This window comes from Dermacentor albipictus, chromosome 9 (assembly GCF_038994185.2).
Source record: "Dermacentor albipictus isolate Rhodes 1998 colony chromosome 9, USDA_Dalb.pri_finalv2, whole genome shotgun sequence".
Taxonomy (NCBI): Eukaryota; Metazoa; Arthropoda; class Arachnida; order Ixodida; family Ixodidae; genus Dermacentor; species Dermacentor albipictus.
The window spans coordinates 48,206,604-48,232,949 of NC_091829.1; the positions used below are offsets into that span (position 1 = coordinate 48,206,604).

Genomic DNA, 26,346 nt, shown 5'->3' on the forward strand with positions numbered 1-26,346 from the left:
TCTGGGTTCTATATACAAGCGGGTGCGAGAGGGAGACTGGGGGCTTTTACTCCTTGAATATCTGACTTTTCTAGGTACTATGCTGGACTTACTTTGCTTGTTTAGTATGCGCATGTATGCGCTTGTCTCTAGGCTAGCCGGGACGAGGCGCCGTCCACCAATTTCACTCTTGTTGCTTCTAGGATGTTGCTGGCGTAGTGGAATGGCGTGGACGATTGTTGTCATATGGTCCGTGGTCTCCGGCAGAGGCGAGTATGTATCGTGTTCCCCTGTCACATTGTCATTTTCCGTCCTCGTGATTTTTCACAAACGTCGAACGCTTGGAGAGCGTTCACATGCGCTTTATTAGCAGTTATTTAAACTTCAAACTGCTACTAACTCGCAGCGTGGCATCTCTTTTAAAGCGAAGCTTTATTTGCCTCATCCTTCGACTTTCCACTGCTACTGTGGGCTGCTGTCGCGTACATCGCATCGGGTGGTGGTTCAGAGCGTGTTCAGAGATGACAGGGGCGAGCAAGAGAGGAAAGGTGACGCGAGAAACTCGTTTTCACCTCACTGCGCCGAATGTGCCCAGTGCCTTCTGAAGCTCCTGGCCGTCGCCACATTAGCCGCTTGACAGCTGTAATTATCCGTGACTCCCCTCAGAAGCATTGCAGAAACTGCAGCGCTTCCTTTTTTACTAACTTGCGAGGCCAGAGGGGACGCAGATAGAACTGTTGAGAGGAGAGGGAGAGGAGGCACTTCCAATATAACAAAGGGAGGGGAGGTGACGTGAGAAGGCAAGAAGATACCACTACTATACTACAGCAGTTGCGGGGAAACGGGATAAGCTTAAGTTCAAGGTATGGTACAGTACGTTGCTGCTATTTTTAAAAATAAACGCCATGCAAATACGTCAAGCGGGCAACTTGCGCAGGGTGTGCAGAAGCAGAGCCCCATTAATTAAAGCGCTCTGCAGAGTCCAGGAGACACTACGGAAGTGGTCCGTCATCAAATCAACACTTCTGTGCCCGCTGCATTAGCTTTGTGGCTATGGCATTGCTAGAAGTCGTGGATTTTATCCCAATCACGGCAACTGCATTTCGATGAGGCAAAATAGAAAATGCACATGCACTTAGATTTTGGGACACGTTAAAGAACATCACGGTTTGAAAATTAATTGGGAGTCCACCACTACAGCTTGCCTCATAATCCAAGTGTGGTTTTGGAACGTACAGCCCCGTAATCCAATTCAAGTTTAATACTTCTGCCACAATGCAATGTGCCATGTGAGGAAATGACAACGCTCAAGCCTCTCGGTGGTTATAAATTATGGTGCACAACAATGCCTCAAGCACACACCTTTCCCTGTGTGTTCTTTGTACTACACAAACAGCAGTGGTGCACTAAAGGTAATGTTTAACATCAACTCGCTCCTCTTGGTGTTAGCCTAAACATTGAAGAAATTAAGCTTCAGCCGTCAACATCACCGCTAATTATCGTCAATCAAAGCATCCAGCACGGAAAGCTTCGCTTACATCAATTCCCACAGTGCGTGGGATCTGCATATCTTTAACGTTTGTAGTGTCCTCATCCTACCAACTAGCCCATCAATTTGCACTCGGCCGATTATTCAAAGGACTTAGTGAGTTCTGAAGGTGCTGGTCAACATCATATTAAGCAAGAGAATTTCTTCAGACGGACTCTACATGTAGGCATGCATATTGTGTAATAGTCCTTGAAGCGGGGCATCTGTTAGAACAGGCAGCATAAGCTGCAATTTTGGTGTGTTAGCACTTAATTGCTGGTTTCCCATGTCTGTCACTTCACTCAGCCGCCTAAACGTACAGTGACACACCACATCGTCACCCGTGGTCCACCAGCAGCCCTTCGTCCACACCACTTGTTAGGGGACCGTCTAGCTATCACCAAATGGGTGTTCGACAACATGCTGCAGCTCGGCTATACGCCCGTCGTCCAGTGCGTGGGCTTCTCATCTGCACCTACTGCCCAAACATGATCCTGGTGACTGTTGGCCTTGTGGAGACTATCGAGGCTTAAATGCCAAGGCACCTCATGACAGCTATCCGCTGCCTCACATCCAATACTTTACATCACGCCTCGACGGCCGTGCCATTTTTAGCAAAGTGGACCTGGTTAAGGCGTACCACCAAATTCCCATCGAACCCGCCGACATAACCAAGATGAACAAATTTAGGGAAGCGCATTCTAACTCGCAGAACACATTTTTTTAAAATGAACTCGCTGGTCGTAATTGTGTTACTTAACCAAACGTATTCATAATAACTTTTGATCAAAGTTAATGACCATTCATGGACCAATTTAACACATCTTTCAACTGTGCTTCAGAGAGCATCTGCGCTCCCAACTGAATAACTGTTTCATTGCAGTCAATGCCTCGTTCGACGTTTCTACCACAGTAGGTACTCAGAGGATCATCTTTCCAGTATTCTGTTCAGCTTTAATAACCGGAAATTACCAGGTCCAGATGTTATCTCTGTTGACATGTGGAACAGGAACTTTGAGTACCTGAAGACTACTGCCGACAATAGTTGAATACACAACTTGTACCAGATAGCTTGAAAATAGCATGTGTGCTTCCTGTATGTAGACATGGCAAACAAGGGTTGTGCAGGACTGTTCCGCTATTTATATACGTTCAATTGTTGCAATAATAATTAAAAACATCTTTCATTGGTGACAATTGCGGTTTCGAGTTGTCACAGTCTGATCTCATGTATACAGCTTTGTCAGAAGTCAAGGCGCTCAGCTTCCTTTAGACTTGTTGAACTCCGTCATGGACAACATTGAAGCTGTTTCTGCCCTTTCGGTAGCCACTTCGAAGGCATTCGATTCACTTGATGAACTTGTATCAACTTAGAAGCTATATAATAACAGATTTCGAGCCCAGTTTCAGGGTGTATTAAAATGTTACACTAACCAGACACATGTAGTTTTTCTTGGTTGAATAAACAGCAAAACAATTGGTTTGGAATGAGGAGTTCACCAAGGCTCAATTTAGTTGCCACTTTAACTTATATGTGAGTCACCTTAGAAACCTCTTAAGCTTCATCTATTTCATCAAGGGCGATAATATACGCCCTTATTTTTTTTCTCCATTTCTTCTTGGCTCCTGTTGCAGTCGGATAACAAGACGAGAATGCAAACCTAGCATCCTTTGCTCCTCTGCTGTAGTCTGCAAATGGCACATGAAGTGAGCTGTTTCGAGTAGTGCGTGTAGCTGACTGTTACAAATGAGTAGTTTATCATTTTCATGGCAGCTTTTATGACCAATGCCAGCAAGGTTACAAGATAAGCCATGAAGTTGTGTGGAACGGTGCTTCAAACTCATTTACGCACTGGAGTGTACTTGTATACAAAGACATCTGCTCTGTATCAAACAAACATGCACACCACCATTAACTGTGTAGCTCTATTATGGCATTTTTGTTGTCATGTTAGCAGTATTGGAGCATATATGTGTTGTGCACGCTCGTTTTTTCCAGGAAGGACCTGTTGTGTCAGTTGGTAGGTGCGCTCATAGACGATTGTGGCACATTCTAGAATTTACCAGTTCACCAGTATTAATTTTGGCAGGTGGAGGAAGAGCAGTAATAATTGAAAGGTGTACTTATGGCTAGAGATAGCAGCAGCAGGAGGTATGTCGTGAAGAAGGCAGAGTTCACAGTACTTAGCTACACTGAACCAAGTGTACTGTACTGTGCTTCTGGGAAATTCTCGAAGTTATCTCGAAGTGAAATGTACCATTAAATCTGATGCACATTGCATTCAGCCAGCTCTTCCAGATTCCGGAACATGGAAGACTAGAAGAATTTTGCAACTGCAAAACAGCAAGTTTGATTTGATCAGTTGCTGTTTCCCGTAAAGAAGCACCTGTATCGGCCAGAAGCTATTCAAACAAGGCTGACAAAGTCGCAGAAATAGTTCAACAGCGTGAGTGCAGCAACGTTACACTAATGGCAAACATGATTCCACTACATGTATGAAGGCAGTCTGCCTTGTCTAAAAACATTCTGCTTCAGTTTTTCTCTCCTGTGTAACATACAAGGCTTGAGGATTAAGACAGAGTCTCACTGTTCAGTGCAATGCCTTTGTCACTGGCTGTCCACAAATTAAGCAATAACAATGTATTGTAATCATCGAGTCTCTTCAGAGTTTTCAGCTCGCCCTTAGTAATAAGCACGCTCTGTTCCCATCGCCACTTTCACAGGAGCGTGGACACACATACACACTGCACGTCACCAGACCATTTAGCGTCAATCCTTTAAATTCGTTAATGGACAGAGCCATGCCTTATAGTTCCCATGCAATGGGCACGGGTAAAGGTGGACTAAAACCTAGCTGAGTAGCTTAAACATTTTATAACTGCAGTCGCACACATGAAAGCTGCTGTCGTGACCACTATTTGGTATCTTGACCATATAGCCGTGATCAGCTTTTACAGTGGTCTATGGGAATAAATGGCAGAACAAGGTTCGCTTAGATTTACCTGGGTGCTAAATGTGTTTCAACGTGTGGAAGTGCTTTCGTTCATGTGAATCTCCTGAACAATGCAGTGTGCATGGATAACCAATACATGGACATGAAATAATGCTCTGCCATTAAAATAGTCCAATTCGTTGTCAATCCCACAGGTTCATTGATCCCCTGGCGACTGTCACACAATTACGTATGTTACCGTTGCGACAAAAACATGCAACAAACTCCACAGCAACATCCAAGGACCACGAGGAACACGTGGAGGATGCACGCCATCAAAACAGTTACACCTCACCTCACAATGCTGGCACGCCTAGGGACAAACACCATGACAAACGCATACGAAACAAGCAAAGAAACTTCTCCACCATAGTACCTAGGAAAGTCTGATATTGAAGGAGCAAAAGCCCCAGATTTTTTCTCTCACACCCACTTGTACTTGCGCCTGTGGGCAAATGTCAGGCAATTCCTCAAATGACTGTCTTGTCGCTCTTTGTAGGTGTACGAAATAGTGGCGCAAGCCAAGTCACTGGCCGTCACGTATTAGACATAATTAGGCTAAGTACATGTGAATGTCACCACATGAATAATTTCAGCCTACATTGTAATGGGTACTAATTCTAGTTGTCGTTTACAGCTTCACTGTCCAACCACCTTCACAGCGTGGATTGGAGACCGTTTTTGTGAACACTCCAAGCACATTTCCGCTGTCGGCGTCGCTGTAATGTTCCGTATTAAGTCCAAGTGCGATGTTATCGCGACTGTGCACCATATGCTAACTTTGTGGGTGTGAGTGAGGTAGGCAGGGACAAAGCGTCGCCTTCCATTGCACGCAAGGCAGCTGTGGTGAAGGGATGGAGGATTTACTTTGGCAGCGGCTGCAGAGTGTGGCAGTACCGAGGGCTGATGGCTTCATATGCACTGTGTTCTCACAGCTTAGTTCGTATTGAAGCGAGGGGCAGCGCGAGGGGCAATGCGCTCGCTGCTACTGCCACTCTTTCTCATGCCAGCGTTTTGACGGTGAGTGTCCCCGGTCATTGAGTGAGATGTGTTCATGTTTACTTGTGCACACATAGCACTAGGCTTGTTAATTTAGATAATTTAGATATGAGCGCCTATGTTTACAAGTTTATACAGCTGATAAAGCTCCTATTCTTACTTTGTATAACTGTCCACTAATTTGCTATCGCAATCAATGCTTTGACTTTAGGGCGAAACTGCAACTTTTTTTTTTCTCTGCCTAATCGCGCTCACGGGTGTGCATAGTTGCGATAGACTCACTCTTGCTGCGCACAAGGCATAGAATGTAGATGTTCTGTACTCTGCAATAGCTTGTAGAAAAGACTCGCTATCGGTTTTCACTTGCGCTTACTTTGAGGACCGTCACGACCGAAATGTTTAGCTTCCAACGTTCGTGTACTGTTGGTGTAGTTGCAGTCACCCATACTTCGGCACACTGATTCAAGATATACGGCCATTTACTTAATCCTGATATGTAGAAGGTAGATTGGGCGTGAGTTTTGGTAGATGAGTCTGGTTAACGTGCGAGAAACCTACTATATGCCACAAAGCAGCACAACTCCCTTTGTCCCTGTGTAAAAAGTGGGTACTCACTCTTGCCAAATTTCCGGGTTGAAGTTCTTTCTTTGGAAGTTAGCGATATAATTCGCTGGCAGACAAGGAGGAGGAATAAACTTTTATTGTAAAACCAGCACTTTATGATGGCCGGGCCTAAGCCTCCCACGAAGGGACGTCGAGGGCTTGCCTCGCCGTTGCCTCGCGGGCGTGCTGGGTCGCCCAGGTTTGGTCATCGAGGGCGGAGCTCCACAGAGCCTCGACGAGAGAGTCGTGGTGTTAGTCTGGGTGTACTGTGCTGGGCACTCCCATAGCATATGCGGAAGTGTAGCCGGGTGAATTCCACAGCACCGGCAGTTGGGGGTAGTGTAGACGTCCGGAAATATAAGGTGGAGGCGGGCGGGTGAAGGGTACGTGTTTGTTTGTAGTAGACGCAGGGTGGTAGCCTGCGCCCGGCTGAACTTTGGGTGAGGCGGGGGGAAGATTCGGCGACTGAGGTAAAAGGCCTTAACGAGATCGTTATAAATTGTCAGACTGTCCCTGGTATCCAACTCATCTCCAGTGACTCCGGCGTGGTTGACTAGGCCTCGCGCAATGGAGTGGGTGACCTCGTTGAGATTGGGGAGGTGTGGGTCGAGTGAATTTTTTTATCCTCGAGGAAAGCTATGCATCGCAAAGGGCTGGCAATGCAGGCACTCCAGTTCGTATGTAGAACCAGTCCGTAAAATTGCATGGTCACACACATTAATTCCATTTTAATAGGCCACTCACTTGCAGCCGACTACTGCACACGTCTTCCCTCTACTGTTCCACATTCTGAAGCAGGAGTGAAGCGCATTGCGTTATCAAACACCCAGTTGCATTTCCGAAAGCTCATCGCACAGTAGCAAGCATGGAGCAAGGCAGGAGCAGTAATGGCTTCGTATTCGAGCACTTTCGCCAAGTCAATTAATGCGCGGTGTGCTGCCAAAAGCCGCGACAACAGTGTCCCAGCTATCGCCAGCTTACCTTGCTTGCTCGTTCGCTACCGTCAGCGTCTATAAAATCAAATGTATTGGAATTTAAGCGTGACATAATCGTGCACACGTTGTGCTGACCAACATAGGCACTTTATTACGAGCTGCATGCGGTTGTGTAGCAAGCACCACCGGTCTCAGATTCGATGCCCCAATGAGCTAGGCCTGCCGGCTCCTGGCCATCGGCGGGTAACAGAGCCGACACAGCAGATATTCTTGCGAAAATTTAGCTGCTCGCATAAATGTGATTTCATTGGCATCAATTGTGTAAAAATAAAACAGCTATGCAAAGACGTTTGTTCTCACTTTGATGCAGGTGCGCCGTCTCTTGGTGAGGCTGCACCCCACCCACTCGCTCGTACCATGTCACAAATCATTGTATGCGGCACGTTGGACTCTGATATGTCGTACAAAGGATTGCATGTAAAATCGCACCATGCGTCTGTTGCTTTTAGTCCAAGTGCAACATTGTGGGCACGCGCCCTATAGGGTAGGTGCGAGGGAAAGCTTGTGGGGTGAGCCGACAAGTATGGCGGGTTAACTGATGGCGTGATGCGGTGACATGTCTTCATGCGCTTGCATAGGAGGAAGGCGGGGAGGGGTCGAGGGAAGAAGGGAGCAGGTTAGTGTGCCTCTTCTCTTCTCCAGCTGTGGGGGCTGAGGACGGCCTACCTTGGAGGCAATCTGTGCTGGGTTCGAAGGCTAGCTGACCAGAGATAGCTCACGGCTTCGTGTACGATGTGTTCTTGCACGCCTAGATCGCATTGAAGTGAGAGGCAGCAGGGAAGGGGAATTCGCTCGCCGCTGTTCATCATGCCAGCGTTCCGACAGCGAGTTTCTGCAGTCATTGTGTGAGATGTGTTTGCGTTTGCCTGTGCGCGCATCACAATGTGCTTGTTAATTTAGTTAGTGAGCAAATGTTTACAGCAGTTTATGCAGCTGATAAAACAACTAATCGTATTTCGAATAGCTTTTTAATAATTTGAAATCGCAATTAATGCTTTGTCCGTCAGGTGGAACTGAGACTTGTTCTAGCTAAAACACCTTGGAAACACAGAAAGTGCGTGCGCATTTGATTCGGGGCACTGGGCATATACTGCCAAATTAATCAGCGGTGTGTTTCGACGTTTTTTCTGCATCTGGTTTAACTGGATCTGCTAAATAAGTTGATCAATTTCGCCGGTACAGACAGGGTCAAATTAACTGAAGTTGGCTATATGACGGTCCAGCTGTACGTGTGAAAGCTTTATCACTTACTGAAATGGCCTAGAAACATTTTTTAAGCCAAAATGGGTGCATAAGAAGCAGTGCAGTTAGTAAATGTGCAAATAAAAACAGGTATTGTGCAATGTTCTTGCATTGTTTTGCTAATGCAGCTGCTCATGAGTCTGCAGGAGTCAGAATTAACTTATTCAACAAACTTTATTCAACATATATGTCTGTCTTGTTTATACAATGCTCTCGCCCTTTTGCCAGGCAGGTGACAATGACAAGTGAAAATATTGTTCAATGGCACACAAGAACATAGAAAGAGAAGCCAGCCACACTCAGGCATGGCAAATCTCACAGCCAGGCAAGAATATTCTATGTTGCTTCAATAAGGGAGTACAGCGCACAAGGGCTCCACAATCAAGCACACCAGCTTGATTGCTTGTTCATTTGCACTTGCATTTCATGTGGAGGTTGCATTCAACGTTAAATTCCATCTAGTACCACATTCATATGCAGCACATACCTGCTGCATGCAAGTGAACAAATATTACTGGCCACTTGTGCCATTGGTTAGCCGAAATTTTAAGATTTCTTGTTTCAAAGAACAGCGGGCACTCTACATTCTACAGCCTGCTTCGCAAATGCTTCACTCTTCAGGATAGAGGGAGCCACCGTTCCTTTTGATGAATAAAATTGCATTTTTTTAGTCCAGCATCACAAAAACAGATACATACTTCTGATTCATTCCGAATAAAAAAAGAAAGTATGGGCAACAGTAGAGCACTTGCACTATGTTAAATTTGTTTTATCTGAATGCCACCTCTGCACGTAATACCGGCACAAATGAGCTAGCCTGAAAAGTAGTTTATATAAGCCTCCCTTATTTATGGAACATTCAATACAACTTGATAGCATTTTTAGCAGACATCATCGTGCTCACACATGATCAAATGGCTTGCAACTAAGCTGCACGATGAAAGCTGGGATGTGAACACAGAAAGAATGGCACGTGAGAGCAGCTCTCGTAGTCAATGGGGCCCAGCTTACGTGCGACTGTTACACTGTGGTGCCAGTCATGTTTCTACAGGTACAATAGCCATGTGATTTGAAGTTGAACGGGAGGGACAGCCAACACTGGCACACAGTGCCACGGTCAAGTCGTCATCGGACAGGAGAACATTGCAGCCTTATAATGTATCAGTGTTGCTCCTTGCCGCGCACGGAAACCAACGGACTTCTCATGTAGGCGCTGAGCTCAATTTAGGTACCCTTAGCTTCAAAACTCGGGCGATATACATGCATTGTGCAATGAAAGCTGTTACGGAACTAGGAGAACACAAAGATGCTCATTACAGTAAATAACTGAAACGCCATAGAACTGAAGTACTTCTCAAGGCTCCTGTGTGGTTGCTGAAACGTTGTCTTCAACCGTTTAGTTTTTACTGTGGCTGATATTTTTTTTTTCTTCTAATTTATGCTGTGATCATTCATTCACAATCAGTTTTATAACAGCAGACTCTTGTAATTAAATTGCTTATTGGCCTGCTTCAAAACTGTATCCCAAGCAATGGCACAATCAACAGGACAAAGCTTGGTATTCCATACATTAGTATCAGAGCACCTCGTGCTTTTCCAGGAAAGCTATAAAGAAAGGTTGATAACTACTATAACGACGTGCTAGCTTATGCTGTGTTGTATAAACATTGTGTACAGCAACCATCTCGCCAACACCTGAATAAGCTGGTCATGTCCCTTTCAACTTCACAGGAGGAGAACATTCTATTGTAACTACAAGCCGCTGCAATGCCTCTGGCAAGAGGTGGCCAATCTTGTCACAGTCTCTGCACGTTTGAGCACACGCATGGCATCGACTCTGCAAGTCGCACAAAACAAGTGCACAGACCTGTCACTGTCACCTACGATTATTGCACAAACTTTGATATACAGTTCATTTGGCCCACCCCACTATCCGCTATGCAAAGGCAAATCACCACATGTTGCACAGTGAAGTTTTGTTCGCGAATTCACTGCAGTCGCAACTGCTGGTGACAAAACAGAGTTTAAGCAATGTCATTCACAACACTTTGAGGACAAAAGCGACAAATTCCAAGTGTGCAGTCGAAGCCGAGTAGCTGCACCCAGGGGCATGCCATCGCGAAGAAAGTGAGACGTAGTTCAATATTCCAAGACGACGCAAAATGCATCGGACTAAGTAAGGCAGCTGACGTGGCTGAAATAATGTTGCATAAAACATGTACGCATGCTCGTAGAGCACAATGAGTGGCTCTAGCCCGTCATTAACAGCCGCACTGAAGAATCCACACAAAACTTTAGTGTGCAACATGTGGCAGGTAACTTTGGCTAAACATACGAAAGACAGCTATGCTGGCGGAGAAGTGGAGATGTCCCCGCTTTGAAAAATGGTTGCGACACTAAATTGCTTCAAATGCACCTGCCTATGCTAATGCCTCTAAAGCTCATACATTCCTTGATCCCTTTGACCACTCTCATTTGAGTCATTCTACTTTGTACATAAATATATCGGCAAAAGCCAAGACAAGCACCGGAGTCTGACTACAGCCCGCCAGAATGAAGCCAGGCATTGCAATGTTGCCAGGCATCGCTGTGCCACCTGGAAAATGTGCAATAGCTTGGCTGCATGCCTACCATATTTCTGTGCGTATGATCTGCATTAAAAATACTTCTTAAATTTACATATAAAGTGGGGTGTGTGTTCTATACTTAAAGTTTGCCATAAGGTGCTGCTTCATAGGAACATGAAGTGAACAGTGATAAAGCCACACATAATTACTAACGAATGTACTTCACATTGCTCTGAAGCTACTATACTGTATTTCAATGGGAAGTGGCAGTGAAAGCGGCAAAGCATCACCATATCAGTCAAAATTATTTCTGGACCATCACTTTGTGCCTGATTGCTTTTAAAAAGGATTTAACACTACATACAGTCATTTGTGTGAATTATGCATGGGAAGGAGGGGTACCCTTTTTGCCTTTCATGAGAGTTGTAAATGTAATTGCAGATTATTACATGGACAGGTTATACGCACGAAAATACAGTATATTCAATGAAAAGGCAAGCCACAAAGTACTAGATTGCTGCAGCTGTCATACGCTACTCAGTGAAGCACAAATGCCGTCAACCTAAGTTTCATGAGAAGACCTAAGAAGGAGGTAAGCACAAGTTCATGTAGAGCTTGCATGTGTGGTTTGCACTTGGACAGTCCCGTACTGTGCAAACAATGCACAGTTTCCATAAGTATGCTTCGCAAAGCTTCCCCAACTCTAAATGCCACACAACACAGCAGCAAATGTCAAGTTTTTTCAGGGAGGTTTGGAGAAAGTTATTTTACTCTTGCACTAAAGGCAACAAAGTTGCACGCCCACCCAGGGACGGGGTCGTCTTTTGTAGTTGCAACAAATCTCGCTCTGCTGCCCACAACATGCCAATGACAGTCGAATGCCGTGTCCATGCTCTCAAAACTTTCTTACACCACGAAAGAAACACAACAAACAAGAACGTACAAACACTGCGATGCAGAATGCTTAAATAAAACAAGGACAATGTGTCCAAAGGACTTAAAAATGTCTGAAGCTGTAATGTAGCACGCAAAAAGCAGCCCCAAATCGAACATCACTGTTGGCAACAAAGGCCTGCAGCACAAACTGAATGAAGGTTGGTTATGCCATCAATGAGTGCACATGCAGCAGTTCCTTTTTGTTTAAACATGTCGGTGGAACTTGACGGTCAATGGTGGTGCCATTGAACCTGTAGAGAGCAGGTGCACCCTCCACTCTTCGCAGTTGTGTCGAAGTGTGAACTCTCGTTTGTAAAACTGGTAACTGGTCACCTTTGGAAACACAAACAAGTGTTCAGGTCGAATGCCTCTGGCAAACAGTAGTGGGACCAAGTACAAAGGAGAAACGTTGTGGGAGGCCAATGAACGCCACAGAGGGCAAATCACACTTTAGGGTGTTGTCTTCTATTTAATGTGACCTTTGCACTGGTTTCCAAAGTACTCTATAGCTTGCTATCAGCAACCAATCCGCCAGACCTTTGATAGGTTGGACGATTGTATCGTCAGCCAGTTCAGACCTTTGATAGGTAAAGCATATATCTACATTTTGAAACTACTGTTCGACTGTTGCTAAGACTTCTGTGTGGATCCATAAACATAAACTTATTTTTTAAGTAAGGTTTAGGCTTGGGAAAGTTGTATAACGCGACTTAAATATTACAATGCAGGGGGAAAAAAGGCGCAAGACAGGAAACTAGGGGCATGCGGAGTGCTGACAACCAACTAGGCGTCGCCTATAACTGAATAAATGTATATATATACAATAGAGGACACACATACATACACACAAAAAAAGAATTGGTTTAACAACAACATAAAATAAGAACCAAGGTATGTGATTACTACAGTTCCAAGTGCTGGAACGTTAAGCTTAGGTACTTGGACAATTGCTATTCTGTGTGCCCCTCAGCTCCTGCTTTATGCCTCGTCCTTTTTTTTTGCGTTGTAATACTTGAGCCTCGTTCTCGCCATTATTCTCACCAGTGACCTGCTCTAACTAATGCCGCTTTGACTTGGCCCTATGGCATTCCTCCAACCTCGCGATCTTTACTGAAATCAACTCTGCGAGTACAACAGTCTCTCAGCAACACACACATGACGAAAGAACAACGTCCCGACCAACCACTTGCTCACAAGCGAAGCTTTTTTGCGAAATGTCCTCCCTTAAGCTGCTTAGATTTCAAGGGCGGTTGGGAGTGCTTCCTTCGTAGACTACATATGTACAATGGTGGCGCATACTTGTGAACAAATGGGAAAGGTTCGGGTGCATTGTGACTGGTCTGGTTTCAGCAGAGGTGTCCGTTTGGCAACCCCGTCTGGAGCCTCTTGATGTGATTGTAGATCTTGAGCGCAGGCCCCAGCTTTAGAGAGAGGCCTGTGAGGACGTCGCTACGCTTCAACAGGAGCAAAGACCGGCCGTCAATTTCCTAGTTTGGGGAGAAAACAAACAAGCAGGGTTTATTCTGACGTGACTAGTCTTCAACCCCAAGAATTCACATAAGCTGTTTAACCCTTCAGGCCCCAAGTCCAAACTGTGCTTGTCCTACCAATTTCAGAATCAGAATCAGAATTTATTATTAGAAGTTGGCTCACATTACAAGTATTTAGTACACAGAAGGAGGTCCCATAGTCAAAGACTGTATCGGGACCTCCTGTACAAAAACAATTATTACAGTTAACATCTCAAAGCACCAATAACCAAGAATGACTACCATTTGTCCACATTGCAGTTTCTATTGTTTTATTCACTGTGAACAACTCATGCGCGCCTGCTTACATACCAATGCCTCCTTCTTAGTTAGGGCACTTGTGCATATTATTTTGTAGTTTACATTTGCCCTGCTGTCACATGTTGAGAGAATATTATTGAAGACCTTTCGTATACTACGATATAAAATGTATGTGTATGTGTGTCCTACTCAAAACATTTCTTATTCAATGTCTTCTCCGATTACGAAAATCAGGATATATTTAATACTTTTTTCACTGAGCACATTACATGCTCATTCCTTGGGGAAGTAAAAGAAAATGTGATAAATGTTTTGCAGTTTTCCAGGTAAGATAGTGGGAGTTCAAGGGTTAAGATGGAGTTCTGTAATACTGGTCACATGCTCGCCTTCACTGACCAGTGAAATCAAAGGGTACTGAAATTCCCAAGCCCATTGACTCCGTTCCACAGCTCGCATAATTAAGTAGGCTGATTTCAATGGCATTTGGTTTGAATGACTGAAGAAAACAAGCATGTGACTGTGGCATGTGCATAAAAATGAGAAATTTATCATCCAGCCATCTATCATGCTTCTGCGCCCAAAGTATCATTCTTGAGAGGCCACCAAAAAAGAACCAAATCATAAGGTTTTCATTATGCAGACAAATGGTGTAGCTTTTTCTTTTAGTGCAATCGCTTAAATAGCAATTTTTGCTGAATACATGATGATGCACTAGACTATGTAAAATGGCAGTTTAGGTTTCCAAATAAAGTGTGGGTACGAGTTCTTTGCATTGCTGCATTTCAAAATAAGCAGTCACAATATTGCCCTGCACGTTTTGATACATAGAAAGTAGTTTATAGCCAGTTATGTATGGAAAAAAAAAACTGCATTAAAGCTATGCACAGTTGTACACTGGGCATGAAACACAGCAAGACAGCATGTCCCAATTTATTTAAGGCTAAATACTGACTCTTGTCTAAAAGTGGTAGCCAAATGAAGTATTCTTGCGACAACTTTATTGGATATGAATGGTAATACCCACAAATACTTTCAGCGTACAAGCTATTACACCATATATGACTAAGGAAAAGACAATATATAATCCAGGGAAACTTGCATGACTTTCTCGAATGGCTCACTATCTCGCGCTAGTAATCAAGTAATGAAGTCTGAAAAATGCAAAAGAATGTAAATGCTGTGAGAATCGAGGTGCCTCTCACGCCTTGTCCCCCAGCTTGAGCGTTATGCTTAGCTCAGTCTCCGGAAACCTCCATCCCAAGGGCAACATGGCAGGCACAGATAACACGCCAAAGCTGATTTCCCATGCAAATCCTGCTTCTCTCTCCAAGCATTGAGTCACCACGCAAGCATACATCCCTCATCGGCTTCCCGAGTGGCAGCCTCCAGAGTGGTGGCCCCCAAGTGCCCTCTCCACTCAAGCTCTCAACCTCTGAGCGCTTCATTGCCATGGCAGATGCTCACAGGCCTGCAATGAGTTGGTTATGTGAAAGCTTTGCTCCCACGACTTCTCATTGTCGCACTTGATGGACCGCTACCCAGTGTTACGTTTCGCCTACGACGCGCGATATGGCCGGCGCGGATGCAACGGACGTCGGGGCTTCGTTCAAAGCGGCGGACATTTTGGCCCGTTCGGAGCGGCCGCGACGCATCCCCGCCGAGCGCGTCCCGGCATGTTCAGTGCCACGTGTCTTTGTGTGTGCGTGTGTGTGTGCCCACGCTTGTCAAAGCGCGGCAGCCGGGGAGAGGAGCTCCCCCAGTGTGAAGCGAGGAGGTCTGACCGGCGCCGGCCCGGCTGATGCGTCACCTCCTTGTCCCAACGTGTCTCTCAGTCCGTCCGTCGCCGCTGTCACGTGGTGTCGTCCCGTGACCTTCCTTCTTGCCCGCGACGCCAAGAGTATAAGAGCAGCTGCCCCGGACGCCAGGAGAAAGGCTCCAATTTCTTTTGTTGAGTAACGTGCACTCCCGTCTCTCTACTTCGGTCGACGTGACCGCCTGCTCTTTGCGATGCTAGAATAAACAAGTTGTTCTGTTAGCAGTCGCCTCATGCTTTGCTGGGACCTTCGGATGCTTCCAGTGTGCCCCAGGCCGCCAGGCCAACGCTACCCTTGGGGCTTGCGACCCATTTGCAACAACGGGCGCCAACGGTCCGGTTGCAACAACGGGTGTCAGCACTGAGGTTCCGACAGCTGGTGGCAGCGCTGAGATTCCAACAGCCGGTGCCATCGGTGCAGATCAAACATCTGGTTGCCAGCGGTGAGATCGCGACAACGGAGGCCAGCAGCGAAGATATGCGGTTGACTGTATGCTGAAGAGCGCAACGACCATCCGGGAGCAGTGCAACGAGCCCTGTGTGATGACTGGTTGCCTGCAGCGGAACGACTGCGCTGAATTCTTGGCTGCGAAGTTTGGTGAGTGCGGGACTTTCTTCTTCTGAGTTTTGCCAGGCTTTTGTTAGTGTCAGAAACAGAGCTGGTAATTGTGGTTGTCGTTGCTGCCGGGTTAGTTTGCGGCTAGACAATAGTAGGCAGTAGAGAAAGCAGCATTCAGAGCAGCCATGGATTTGAAGTCGTTGCGCAAACCGAAATTGTTGGAGCTTGCAAGAGAGTTGGGTCTGGATGTCTCAGACAAACTCAGAAAACCAGAACTGCTAAGGGCTATTCTTGAGTTAGGAGCTGAGGATGACGAGCTGTCGGAATGCCTTGAGACCATTGAGGAGAGGGAGACGGCAAAAAGACAGGAACGCGAACTTAAAGAACAGCAACAGCAACAGCGAGAGAAACAAGAGAAAGATGAGCGTGAACGTAAAGAACAGATAGAACGAGAGCAACAAGAGAAACAGATAGAACGAGAGCAACAAGAGAAAGAAAAAGAGCGAGAGCAACAAGAGAAAAAAGAAGAGCGTGACCGTCAACACGCTTTAGAAATGAAGCGTCTCGAGGTAGAGATGGAACGCGCTCGTAATGGAAATCAGGCACACGGTGCAGGAGAACGAGTATTGTTTAAAATGACTGACCTGATGCGGCCGTTTAAGCTTGGAGAGGACATTGGTTTGTTCCTGGTTAACTTTGAGCGAACGTGCGAGAAGCAGGGGTTCTCTCGGGAAACGTGGCCACAGCGCTTGCTCACTTTGTTACCCGGCGAGGCGGCCGACGTAGTCGCTCGTTTGGATAGAGAGGAGGCAGAGGATTTCGACAAAGTGAAATCGAGTCTGCTAAAAAAGTACAGGCTGTCCGCGGAGGCGTTCCGTCGGAAGTTTCGAGAAAATGAGAAAGGCAAAAGTGAGTCATATACAGAGTTTGCCTACAGGCTAATGTCAAACATGCAGGAGTGGCTCAAAGAAGAGAAAGCGTTTGGTGACCACGAGAAAGTTCTGCAGTGTTTCGGGCTAGAACAGTTTTATAGTCGGTTACCTGAGAACGTGCGCTACTGGGTCTTGGATAGGCCAGACGTTAGTACGGTGGCTAGAGCCGCTGAGCTAGCCGAAGAGTTTGTGACGCGTCGGGCTCGCGGAGCTAAGGACGGTCAAAAGGGTGAATTTGGCTCCAAGTTTGAGAGGCCGAAGTTCACGCCCATGAGAGCAAAGGGGGACACACGTAGTGCGGACGCGAGTGAAAGCAGTCCGACTGAACGTAAGGAGACGGCGGCAGCCGAAGCCGAACGCAGAAAGCGGTTCGAGGTGAGGCAAGCGCGCGTGTGTTATACGTGCCAGAAGCTGGGTCACTTTTCGGCGCAGTGTCCGGAAACAAAAACAAAAGTCGTGTTTTTGTCATTATGCAGCACTGACGAGAACATGAAGCTTCTCGAGCCTTACATGCGAGACCTCCTCGTAAACGGGAAAGAGTGCCGAGTGCTTCGCGATTCCGCAGCTACGATGGATGTAGTTCACCCCTCTTAGGTAGAACCCGATATGTTCACGGGCGAGTGCGCATGGATCAAACAAGCCGTGGAAGCTCATAGCGTGTGTCTGCCCGTAGCAAAAGTGCTTATTGAAGGTCCTTTCGGAGCACTTGAGACGGAGGCGGCAGTGTCATCTATGCTGCCCCCCCAGTACCCGTACCCGTACCTATTTTCGAACAGGTCCGATCACCTCCTGCGCGAGAAGGGGCTTTTGTTTGGTGAGGCTAGCGTTCAGGCCTTAACCAGATCGAAGGTTCGGGAGCTCGCTGCAAAGGCGGTAGTTGTGGGGCCGACGTTGTCGAACGATGAGAAAGGGTCAGAGGCGCAGCAAGCTGATATTCAGAGCACGCCCGAACTGAATAAAATTGAGCCTGTAGCGTTAAAGGCACCAGATACTGGAGAGGAAATGCCCAACACGGGAAAGTTAGAAGAGCTATCTGAAGATTTGCTCATCGCGCCTACGTCAGACGGACTTAATAGGTTGCTAAAAGTCAGCCGGTCGGCTTTGATAGCCGAGCAAAAGAAGGATGGCAGCCTAGAAAACATACGCTGCATTGTCAAGGAAGGTATCGCCAAGAAAAATGCTCGCTTTGTGGAAAGAGGTGGGGTCCTGTACCGGAAGTATGTAGACCGCAGGGGAGTGGAGTTCGATCAGCTGATCGTGCCTCAGTGCTACCGTCAGGATCTGTTGCGCTTGTCTCATGGGGGTTCGTGGTCCGGACACCTAGGAGTTAAGAAAACTAAGGACCGTCTCTTGCAAGAGTACTATTGGCCAGGGTGTTTTCGGGACGCAGACCACTTTGTGAAGACATGCGACACCTGTCAGCGGGTGGGCAAACCAGGGGACAAATCGAGGGCGCCGTTGAAGTTGGTACCTATCATTACGGAGCCTTTTAGACGGCTCGTTATTGATACAGTGGGACCTCTGCCGGTAACAGCCACGGGGTACAGACACATTTTGACTGTGATCTGCCCAGCGACAAAGTTCCCTGAAGCAGTGCCGCTTAAAGAACTCAGCTCAGTTGAGATAGTCAATGCACTACTGTCCATATTTGCGCGAGTTGGTTTTCCTGCGGAAATCCAATCAGATCAGGGCACAGTGTTTACTAGCGCTTTGACGACAGCCTTTCTCGGAAGGTGCGGGGTAAAGCTGTTACACAGCTCAGTGCACCACCCCCAGTCGAATTCCGTTGAGAAGCTCCACTCCGTCATGAAGCGCGTGTTGAGAGCATTGTGTTTTGAACATCAAACTGACTGGGAGCTGTGTCTGCCTGGGGTGATGTTTGCATTACGGACCGCGCCGCATGCGGCTACGGGGTTTTCGCCAGCTGAGCTGGTGTACGGTCGCTCGCTGCGGTCTCCGCTTCGCATGCTTCGAGAATCGTGGGAAGGCAGGGGCGACGACCCAGTCGTGGTGGAGTACGTGCTTAAGCTCCTCGAACGCTTAAGAAGGGCACAGGAGTTGTCAGGTGAAGCAATGGCAAAGGCCCAGCAGAGGGCCAAGGTTTATTATGATCGGACAGCCAGGGCCCGTCGTTTTGAGGTGGGCGATGATGTCATGATATTGCGCACATCGCTAAAAAACAAACTCGACGTGCAGTGGGAGGGCCCAGCACGGATTGTTCAAAAACTGTCGGACGTCAACTACGTGGTCAGTCTGCCAGGAAAACGGAAAGCACAGCAAGTTTACCACTGTAATCTGCTCAAACCCTATAAGCAACGGGAAGCAGTAGTGTGTATGATGGTAAACGCTCCCGAAGAACTTCCGGTCGAGCTTCCGGGACTAGGCTCAGTGACGAACAGGGAAGACACTGATCAAGTCATTAGTGACTTAATCAGTAAGGCACCGCTGTCGCCTGAGCAGAAAACCGAACTACACCAGCTCTTACAAGAGTTTCAAGGTCAGTTCTCTGAGAGGCCTGGTAGGACTTCTGTCCTCACCCATGATATAGAACTTACATCCCCAGGTACTCTGATATCGCGGCTCCCCTGACGGATGCTCTAAGAAAGACAGAGCCGCAAACAGTCGTCTGGGACGAGACAAAGGAAAGAGCTTTTAGCGCCCTAAAGAGCGCCCTAACAAGCCAGCCTGTGCTACGATCGCCCGACTACACCAAAGGGTTCGTTGTTCAGTGCGATGCTAGTGAGCGAGGCATGGGCGTTGTACTGTGCCAACCGGAAAATGGAGAAGTAGAACACCCCGTCCTGTATGCTAGTCGTAAGGTGACCAGTCGTGAGCAGGCGTACAGCGCCACCGAGAAAGAGTGTGCGTGTCTCGTGTGGGCCGTTCAGAAATTGTCATGCTACCTAGCCGGCTCGAGGTTTATCATTGAGACGGATCACTGCCCTCTCCAATGGCTGCAGACCATCTCTCCCAAAAATGGCCGCCTCCTGCGCTGGAGCCTCGCTTTGCAACAATATTCCTTTGAGGTGCGTTACAAAAAGGGGAGTCTCAACGGTAACCCCGATGGCTTAAGTCGAAGCCCCTAACGAGGGAATCAGCCTCAAAATTGTTTGTTATTGATGTTTTTCTTCCTGAGGCAGGATTTTTAACATATTGCTTTTGTGTAGTGTTTCAAAGTGATGATGTGCTTTCTAGTGCAATTTTCCGATTTGTGGACGCGTTCTGAGTGCTGCTATAGACTACTGTAAGGAACTAGGCAGTAGTATAAAAGGGGAAAGAGCCTGGCATGGCTTAGCGAGGGTTGTGCCGTGCTTGCTGACTGAGCGGCTGAGTTTCGGCGCAGTTCTAACGCTTGCTGGGAAAGAGAACAAAAATGGCAACTCTCCTGAAGTCACTTTGCAGTGTCCTGTGTGAACCTGAACGTGAGAACGAGGCCTTCTCGGTGCGCTGCGCTCAAGAAACGCCGAGGGATGACCGACTTCGGTTATGAGCATCATCGAGCGACATCCCTCCGGACAGCGGATGCCGTCCCCTGACCATCGGGATCTCCCTCCCCCGGCGGGGCGGTCTGTTACGTTTCGCCTACGACGCGCGATATGGCCGGCGCGGATGCAACGGACGTCGGGGCTTCGTTCAAAGCGGCGGACATTTTGGCCCGTTCGGAGTGGCCGCGACGCATCCCCGCCGAGCGCGTCCCGGCATGTTCAGTGCCACGTGTCTTCGTGTGTGCGTGTGTGTGTGTGTGCCCACGCTTGTCAAAGCGCGGCAGCCGGGGAGAGGAGCTCCCCCAGTGTGAAGCGAGGAGGTCTGACCGGCGCCGGCCCGGCTGATGCGTCACCTCCTTGTCCCAACGTGTCTCTCAGTCCGTCCGTCGCCGCTGTCACGTGGTGTCGTCCCGTGACCTTCCTTCTTGCCCGCGACGCCAAGAGTATAAGAGCAGCTGCCCCGGACGCCAGGAGAGAGGCTCCGATTTCTTTTGTTGAGTAACGTGCACTCCCGTCTCTCTACTTCGGTCGACCTGACCGCCCGCTCTTTGCGATGCTAGAATAAACAAGTTGTTCTGTTAGCAGTCGCCTCATGCTTTGCTGGGACCTTCGGATGCTTCCAGTGTGCCCCAGGCCGCCAGGCCAACGCTACCCTTGGGGCTTGCGACCCATTTGCAACAGGCGCCAACGGTCCGGTTGCAACAACGGGTGTCAGCACTGAGATTCCGACAGCTGGTGGCAGCGCTGAGATTCCAACAGCCGGTGCCATCGGTGCGGATCAAACACCAGTTAGCCCTACACAGCGGGCACGCATACTCAATGAGTAGTGTGGTGAGCCTTAGCCTGCAAGAGCCTTGACTGTCGCATAGTGCTGTATCTCGGGTCAATAAACCTAAGCTTGTTGGCAATCTGACTCCAGAGCCTTCTCTAAGCCGTGTCGGAGAGTCAACGAACCTTGCCGTAACACCTTTGTGCATTGTGGAGCGAAGGAGCGTCGTGCCCGTTTCTGAACATCGCTCATAGGGTGATCCTTATGCAAACCCATCTCCACAATGCACCTGGCTTATATACTTCTGCACGTTACCTTCGTCATTTGGCCATAAAAAGAGCAGGCTGTAGTAATCGTCATGCTTTTGCGGACCCTACAAATATCTCAACACAGCCTGAAGAGCATGCGAACCGCCTTTGAGAACCACCAGTGCCAGGCGACTGCTAATGGGGACTTTTGTCTGAAGAAGTGGCCCCTTTGGGAGCCACAGTGTTTGGCCTGCTCCTTTCATGAACATGCCCTACTCAGAAGTCACGGTTCTCCCATGTATTTACTACCCAAGCCTCTCACCTGGTCCCTGAATGCAACTGCTTGTTCTGGGAAGCCAATGTGCACAAAGAACTTCTCGACTTCTTCGACAGACCAGTCCTTGGCATCAGGAACCACATCTGGGTATTTGTCCAGGGCTATGTAGTATGCCGACCTGGGAAGAAATGAAAGTATGTTCAGTGACATGCTCAGCAGCGACACAACCTTGTCAACAGCATCTAATTGGTCACATCACTGACTTGAAAACATGGGATGGTTGTCAAACATTCGTTTCACTGACAAGTGTAGAACTGTCATACATAGTCTCGGTGGTTGCAAGTCACTGGCAGAGATATGCTCAAAAATTATGCACTGAAGCTTCATGCAAAATCATGGTTACATGATGACGTGGTCATTCATTTGACAACCTAACTGCACAAGATGTCAAACTTTCATGTAGGTTTTCTCACAACAGCCGATCAATGTTAGTGCTCTAATTAAAGTCATTACTAATGCTCCTCCTAATTTTTCTTCCAGAAGTGAGCATGCTATTAAACACAAAATATATCAATAGTCCACTGTCCATGCAAGCATATTGATCACTGCTCCACATTTCTCCAGCTGGCTGCAAAACCTCCAATGCTTTCAGTTAAAACATCAGTGAAACAGCAGCGGTCTGCTTGTCCCACAATCTTCACTTTGCCTCACAAGGCATGGTTATAATTATGTAAACAGAACATATCATTGTTATTAATATAAAGGAAGCAACAGCAGCAAGTCTTTCAACCTTATTATCATAAAGTGTGCGTGTCTGTGGTTCACCAGCTTTTGTGGCTGCACAGTTATAAGACTTGTCGCAGTGGCTATGGCGTTGTGCTGCTGTAAACATGGTCGCAAATTCTTTTTCTGGCCGCAGCAGTCGCACTCAAATGGAGGCAAAATGCAAAAACATTCGTGGGGTACATAAATTTAGGTGCACACTGAAAAACCCCAGGTGGTCAAAATTATTCCGAAGCCCTCAATTACAGCGTTACAGTGTCCCTTATAAGCCATTGTGGAGTTCCAGGATGTTAAACCTGACAATTTAACTTTTGTACTTTAGAAAAAGCTGTGCAATTCCATGCACTGTGGAAATCGGTGTCAGCGAAACTTTCCCATTTGCTCCACCGGCATGGCCTGACGATGTCATCGCTTGTGATGACCAATCGTTGCAGTGCAGGGTCCTCCCTTCACCCTGAGGCAGCATTGATTGCGTCAACCAATCAGGCACCATGCTACTAACACACCTCGCACTTTCCTTCCCTCAGTGCCGTCCCCTTCCAGACCATCCACACTCACCTCTCTTCCGTCCAATCACCACTGCCCGAAGCATCCAGACCCATCAAATACCACAAAGAAAGCTTCATGCAACCTAAACCCAGGAATGCACAAAAGTAATCTCTACAGTAAAACAGTCCAGCCATCAAACCCATAGGAATCCACAAAAATACTTCAAAAACTTACAGGTCAGTGTGCTCTCCATCGAAGCCCTTGAGCTCTTCGTCTGGCACGGGGGAGTCGCATGGTGTCGGGAGCCCGACTGAGTTGTCCACTTCTGGACCACAGAGAAGAGTTAAACATTTGTTCTATGACATTGCAGTGGCTATTTTTGTAGAGTGTTTGCTGAAAGAACTGTATCTTTTGTCTTTGTGCAATGCTCTAATGTTAGCATCAAATGTTGTGTCTACTATGTTATACTGTCTATTAATAATGTATGTATATAATGTTTCGTTATATACCGATTGCATATACTCTTCTAGTCGTTCTGTGATGCCCCCCTTACCCAATGCCTTATACGAGGCCTGCAACAAAATTTTAAATAAGCAAGCAAGCTAACAATACCTTAAGAGGGTGATATGAATTACAGAAGGCACTACACAAAAGGACAGCCTAAATGTTTGCTGCTGCTTACCAGTTTTGATCTTGACACCAGCAGTCTTCTTCGTGACATCACAGCACGCCTTGCACAGCCACTTGCCTGCAATTAGTTTATTTTAAAATTTAAACAGATTGAAAACTGCAGAATGGGCAATTTTAAGAACGTAAAACAAATGAAGGAATAAAAAATGTGTTCTCATTTATTTATTTCATATACCAATTAGTGCAAAAGATTGTAGAAAGAAGGGGGTTACAGATACTTGAACAACAGCATCAGAAAATCTGCTATCAAAGGCATATTAAATTTTTTAAGAACTAGAACAGGCAGGTAGCATAAGAAAGGAAAGAAAAAAAATGTTTAAGAACATAAACTGAGAATTTTATGGTACAATCAATTCCAACAGAAAAAAATCAAGGAATAAGACAGGAGCAAATGTTGTCGGAACAAACAGTAACCTGCAATGAAAACTATGTTAGCGGGAAGGCAGTTCCAATTTCATAATAAGTACACATTAGAAGAACGCAAAAAATTTTGCACCCCTAACTTCAGCAATGCTCATGAGATTGTGCCACATTAGCTGTCTCCCATCATCAGCTGCGAGTTCTATGTATGAGTTAAGGAGAGCTCCAAGAAAATCTCTACAGCCACCAACATCCACTCATGAGGAATAGGCAGTGGGAAACGTGGCTTGCAGACGAGGGCCGGGAGAGCCAATTTGCGCTTCTGGATTATGCCCAGCGGGCAGCTCGTGCCAGTGGGACCCTGGAATAGGGGCCCCAACCATCGCACCTTATTTTATTTGTTTCCAATAAAGTTTTTCCTGACTCTACAGGCGCTCCATAGGGGATTATTGCAGCAACTCCACAGAAGTTGAAGCATTCCCAAGTGCATGTGTCTACGGCGCCTTCTTGTGTGTGTGTGCATGTGTGTGTGTGCATGTGTGTGTGTGCATGTGTGTGTTGAACTTTATTGCCACACATTATTTTAATTTCTTTACCCTGCCTTGATATATTTTTAGGATGCTGAGGGTTTTTCAAGCTGTCCTTTTGTGCCTTTTCTGTCACCCTGCTTTATATAATGAATGGGAAACACCAGAAGAAAAGAAAGAGGGGTCAGACACCATGATGCAAACCTGTGCCCACTCCAGAAGGCTGGACAATATTGCCGCCATGTCCCTCTATGTGATTGCCTAGGCCTCTTGTGCGCTACCTGCACTCCTGCTTGGGACATTGTAAACTACTGATTAGTGCTGTAAGAATACCGAATATAATAAACTTCGAAACGAATTTGGAATCAAATAAAAAAAAATGGAAAGATCGAATTTAATTTTGAACATCAGAAAATTCAACACAGTTTTATGCTTACGATCTTCATTAAAAAAACATGGCTCTGCACATGCCCATCATAAGAAGCCAACAAACAATGACACCAAGGACAACATAGGGGAAATTAATTGTACTTACTGACTGAATTAAAGAAATGCTAAACTAATGGAAATGAAAATGCATGAAAAAACAACTTGTCGAAGGTGGGGAACGATCCATGTCTTCGCATTGCACGTGCGATGCTCCACCTGTTGAGCTACCACGGCGCCGTTCCCCCATCCAATTTCTGGGGTATTTATGTTTTACTACTACGTAATACTAACCCTGTGAGTGTTAGCCAGCGCCACCACTCACAAACCTTGGCGGTGGATGTGGAACATCCTTTCTGCCGCAGGTGTCATGAGTATGTGATCTATTTGGGTGACAGCAACTGGTCAATAAACCCACATGTGCTACCTTAAGGCATCAATGTTGCCTGATGCGTGGGCAAATATATGCAGTGACATGTGTATGGTGTAGCTTCCACAGCATTGCCGGCTATGTGCGAAACGAAGCATATACATAACATCAAGGAGAATGTAGATGTGGATCACTTACGTTGTGGCCTGTGCGTCAGCTTCGGCCTGTGGCACACCATGTGGTAACCTCGATCACAGCCATCACAAATGATGAGTTCGTCCTGGAAGACAGAGAGAGTAGACACCAACAGGGCTTGCCTGGCTCTGCGTGAATACTTGCATGATACACGAGTGCTACCACTCTGGCTGCAATTTCTGTGGCAACCCGAGCACAGTCGTTGCTTTTGGCACACTATAATAGGTGATGTTTGCCGATCAAGAGCCAGTGGTCTGCTCTAGCTCAATGATCCACTATCTAGCACGTGCGGCTAGCAAGCCACTTTCTACAAAAGAGAATTCATGCCTTTCAAGACTTCCAAACATGGTCTGGCCAAAAAGGTCAAAGTAACTGATGCTGAATTAATGCAATTCAAGTACTACATAGAGTATGACAATTTCAGAAATACCACATAGACAAATTACTTACAAATTGCCTATTTAGTGGTGCGAAATTTTGCAAGGTGATCCAGGTTTGGTGACAGTATATGCAGTATGCAGCTAAGGAAGAAAATGAGTTGAAATTTTACTGTCTCTTGTTCACTTCCTTTGCCTCATACCCTAATGAGATACAGAAAGTATTCAATGGAGCTTAAAAGCAATTTTTGATGGAAGTGAAATTTTGGAACTCTTAAAAAGCCAAGTTTTCGCTAGTTTACATAGCTTCCGCGCAAAATTTAACATCTGATATATGAGCAGGTGCATCACAAAAAGTTCGCAAGAAATAGCTGTTTTTTATACCGAAAATAGGGGGAAAAAAAGGGCAAAGCT

The 26,346-nt window shown here is 46.7% G+C and overlaps 1 protein-coding gene across 2 annotated transcripts in view; it reads right to left on the reverse strand.

Moving 5' to 3' along the window:
• Positions 1-11,893: 11,893 nt before the first annotated feature.
• Positions 11,894-26,346, reverse strand: part of LOC135916200 (sterile alpha motif domain-containing protein 1-like) — a 37,605-nt gene continuing 23,152 nt past the window's right edge. For both annotated transcript variants that reach the window (XM_065449485.1, XM_065449486.1), the window contains 5 exons: positions 25,559-25,640; positions 23,670-23,735; positions 23,222-23,312; positions 21,761-21,893; positions 11,894-13,329 (listed from right to left, as the gene is read on the reverse strand). In XM_065449485.1, the coding sequence (XP_065305557.1) occupies positions 13,189-13,329; positions 21,761-21,893; positions 23,222-23,312; positions 23,670-23,735; positions 25,559-25,640 (513 nt within the window). In that variant the 3' untranslated portion in view covers positions 11,894-13,188. The remainder of the gene's footprint in view (positions 13,330-21,760; positions 21,894-23,221; positions 23,313-23,669; positions 23,736-25,558; positions 25,641-26,346) is intronic.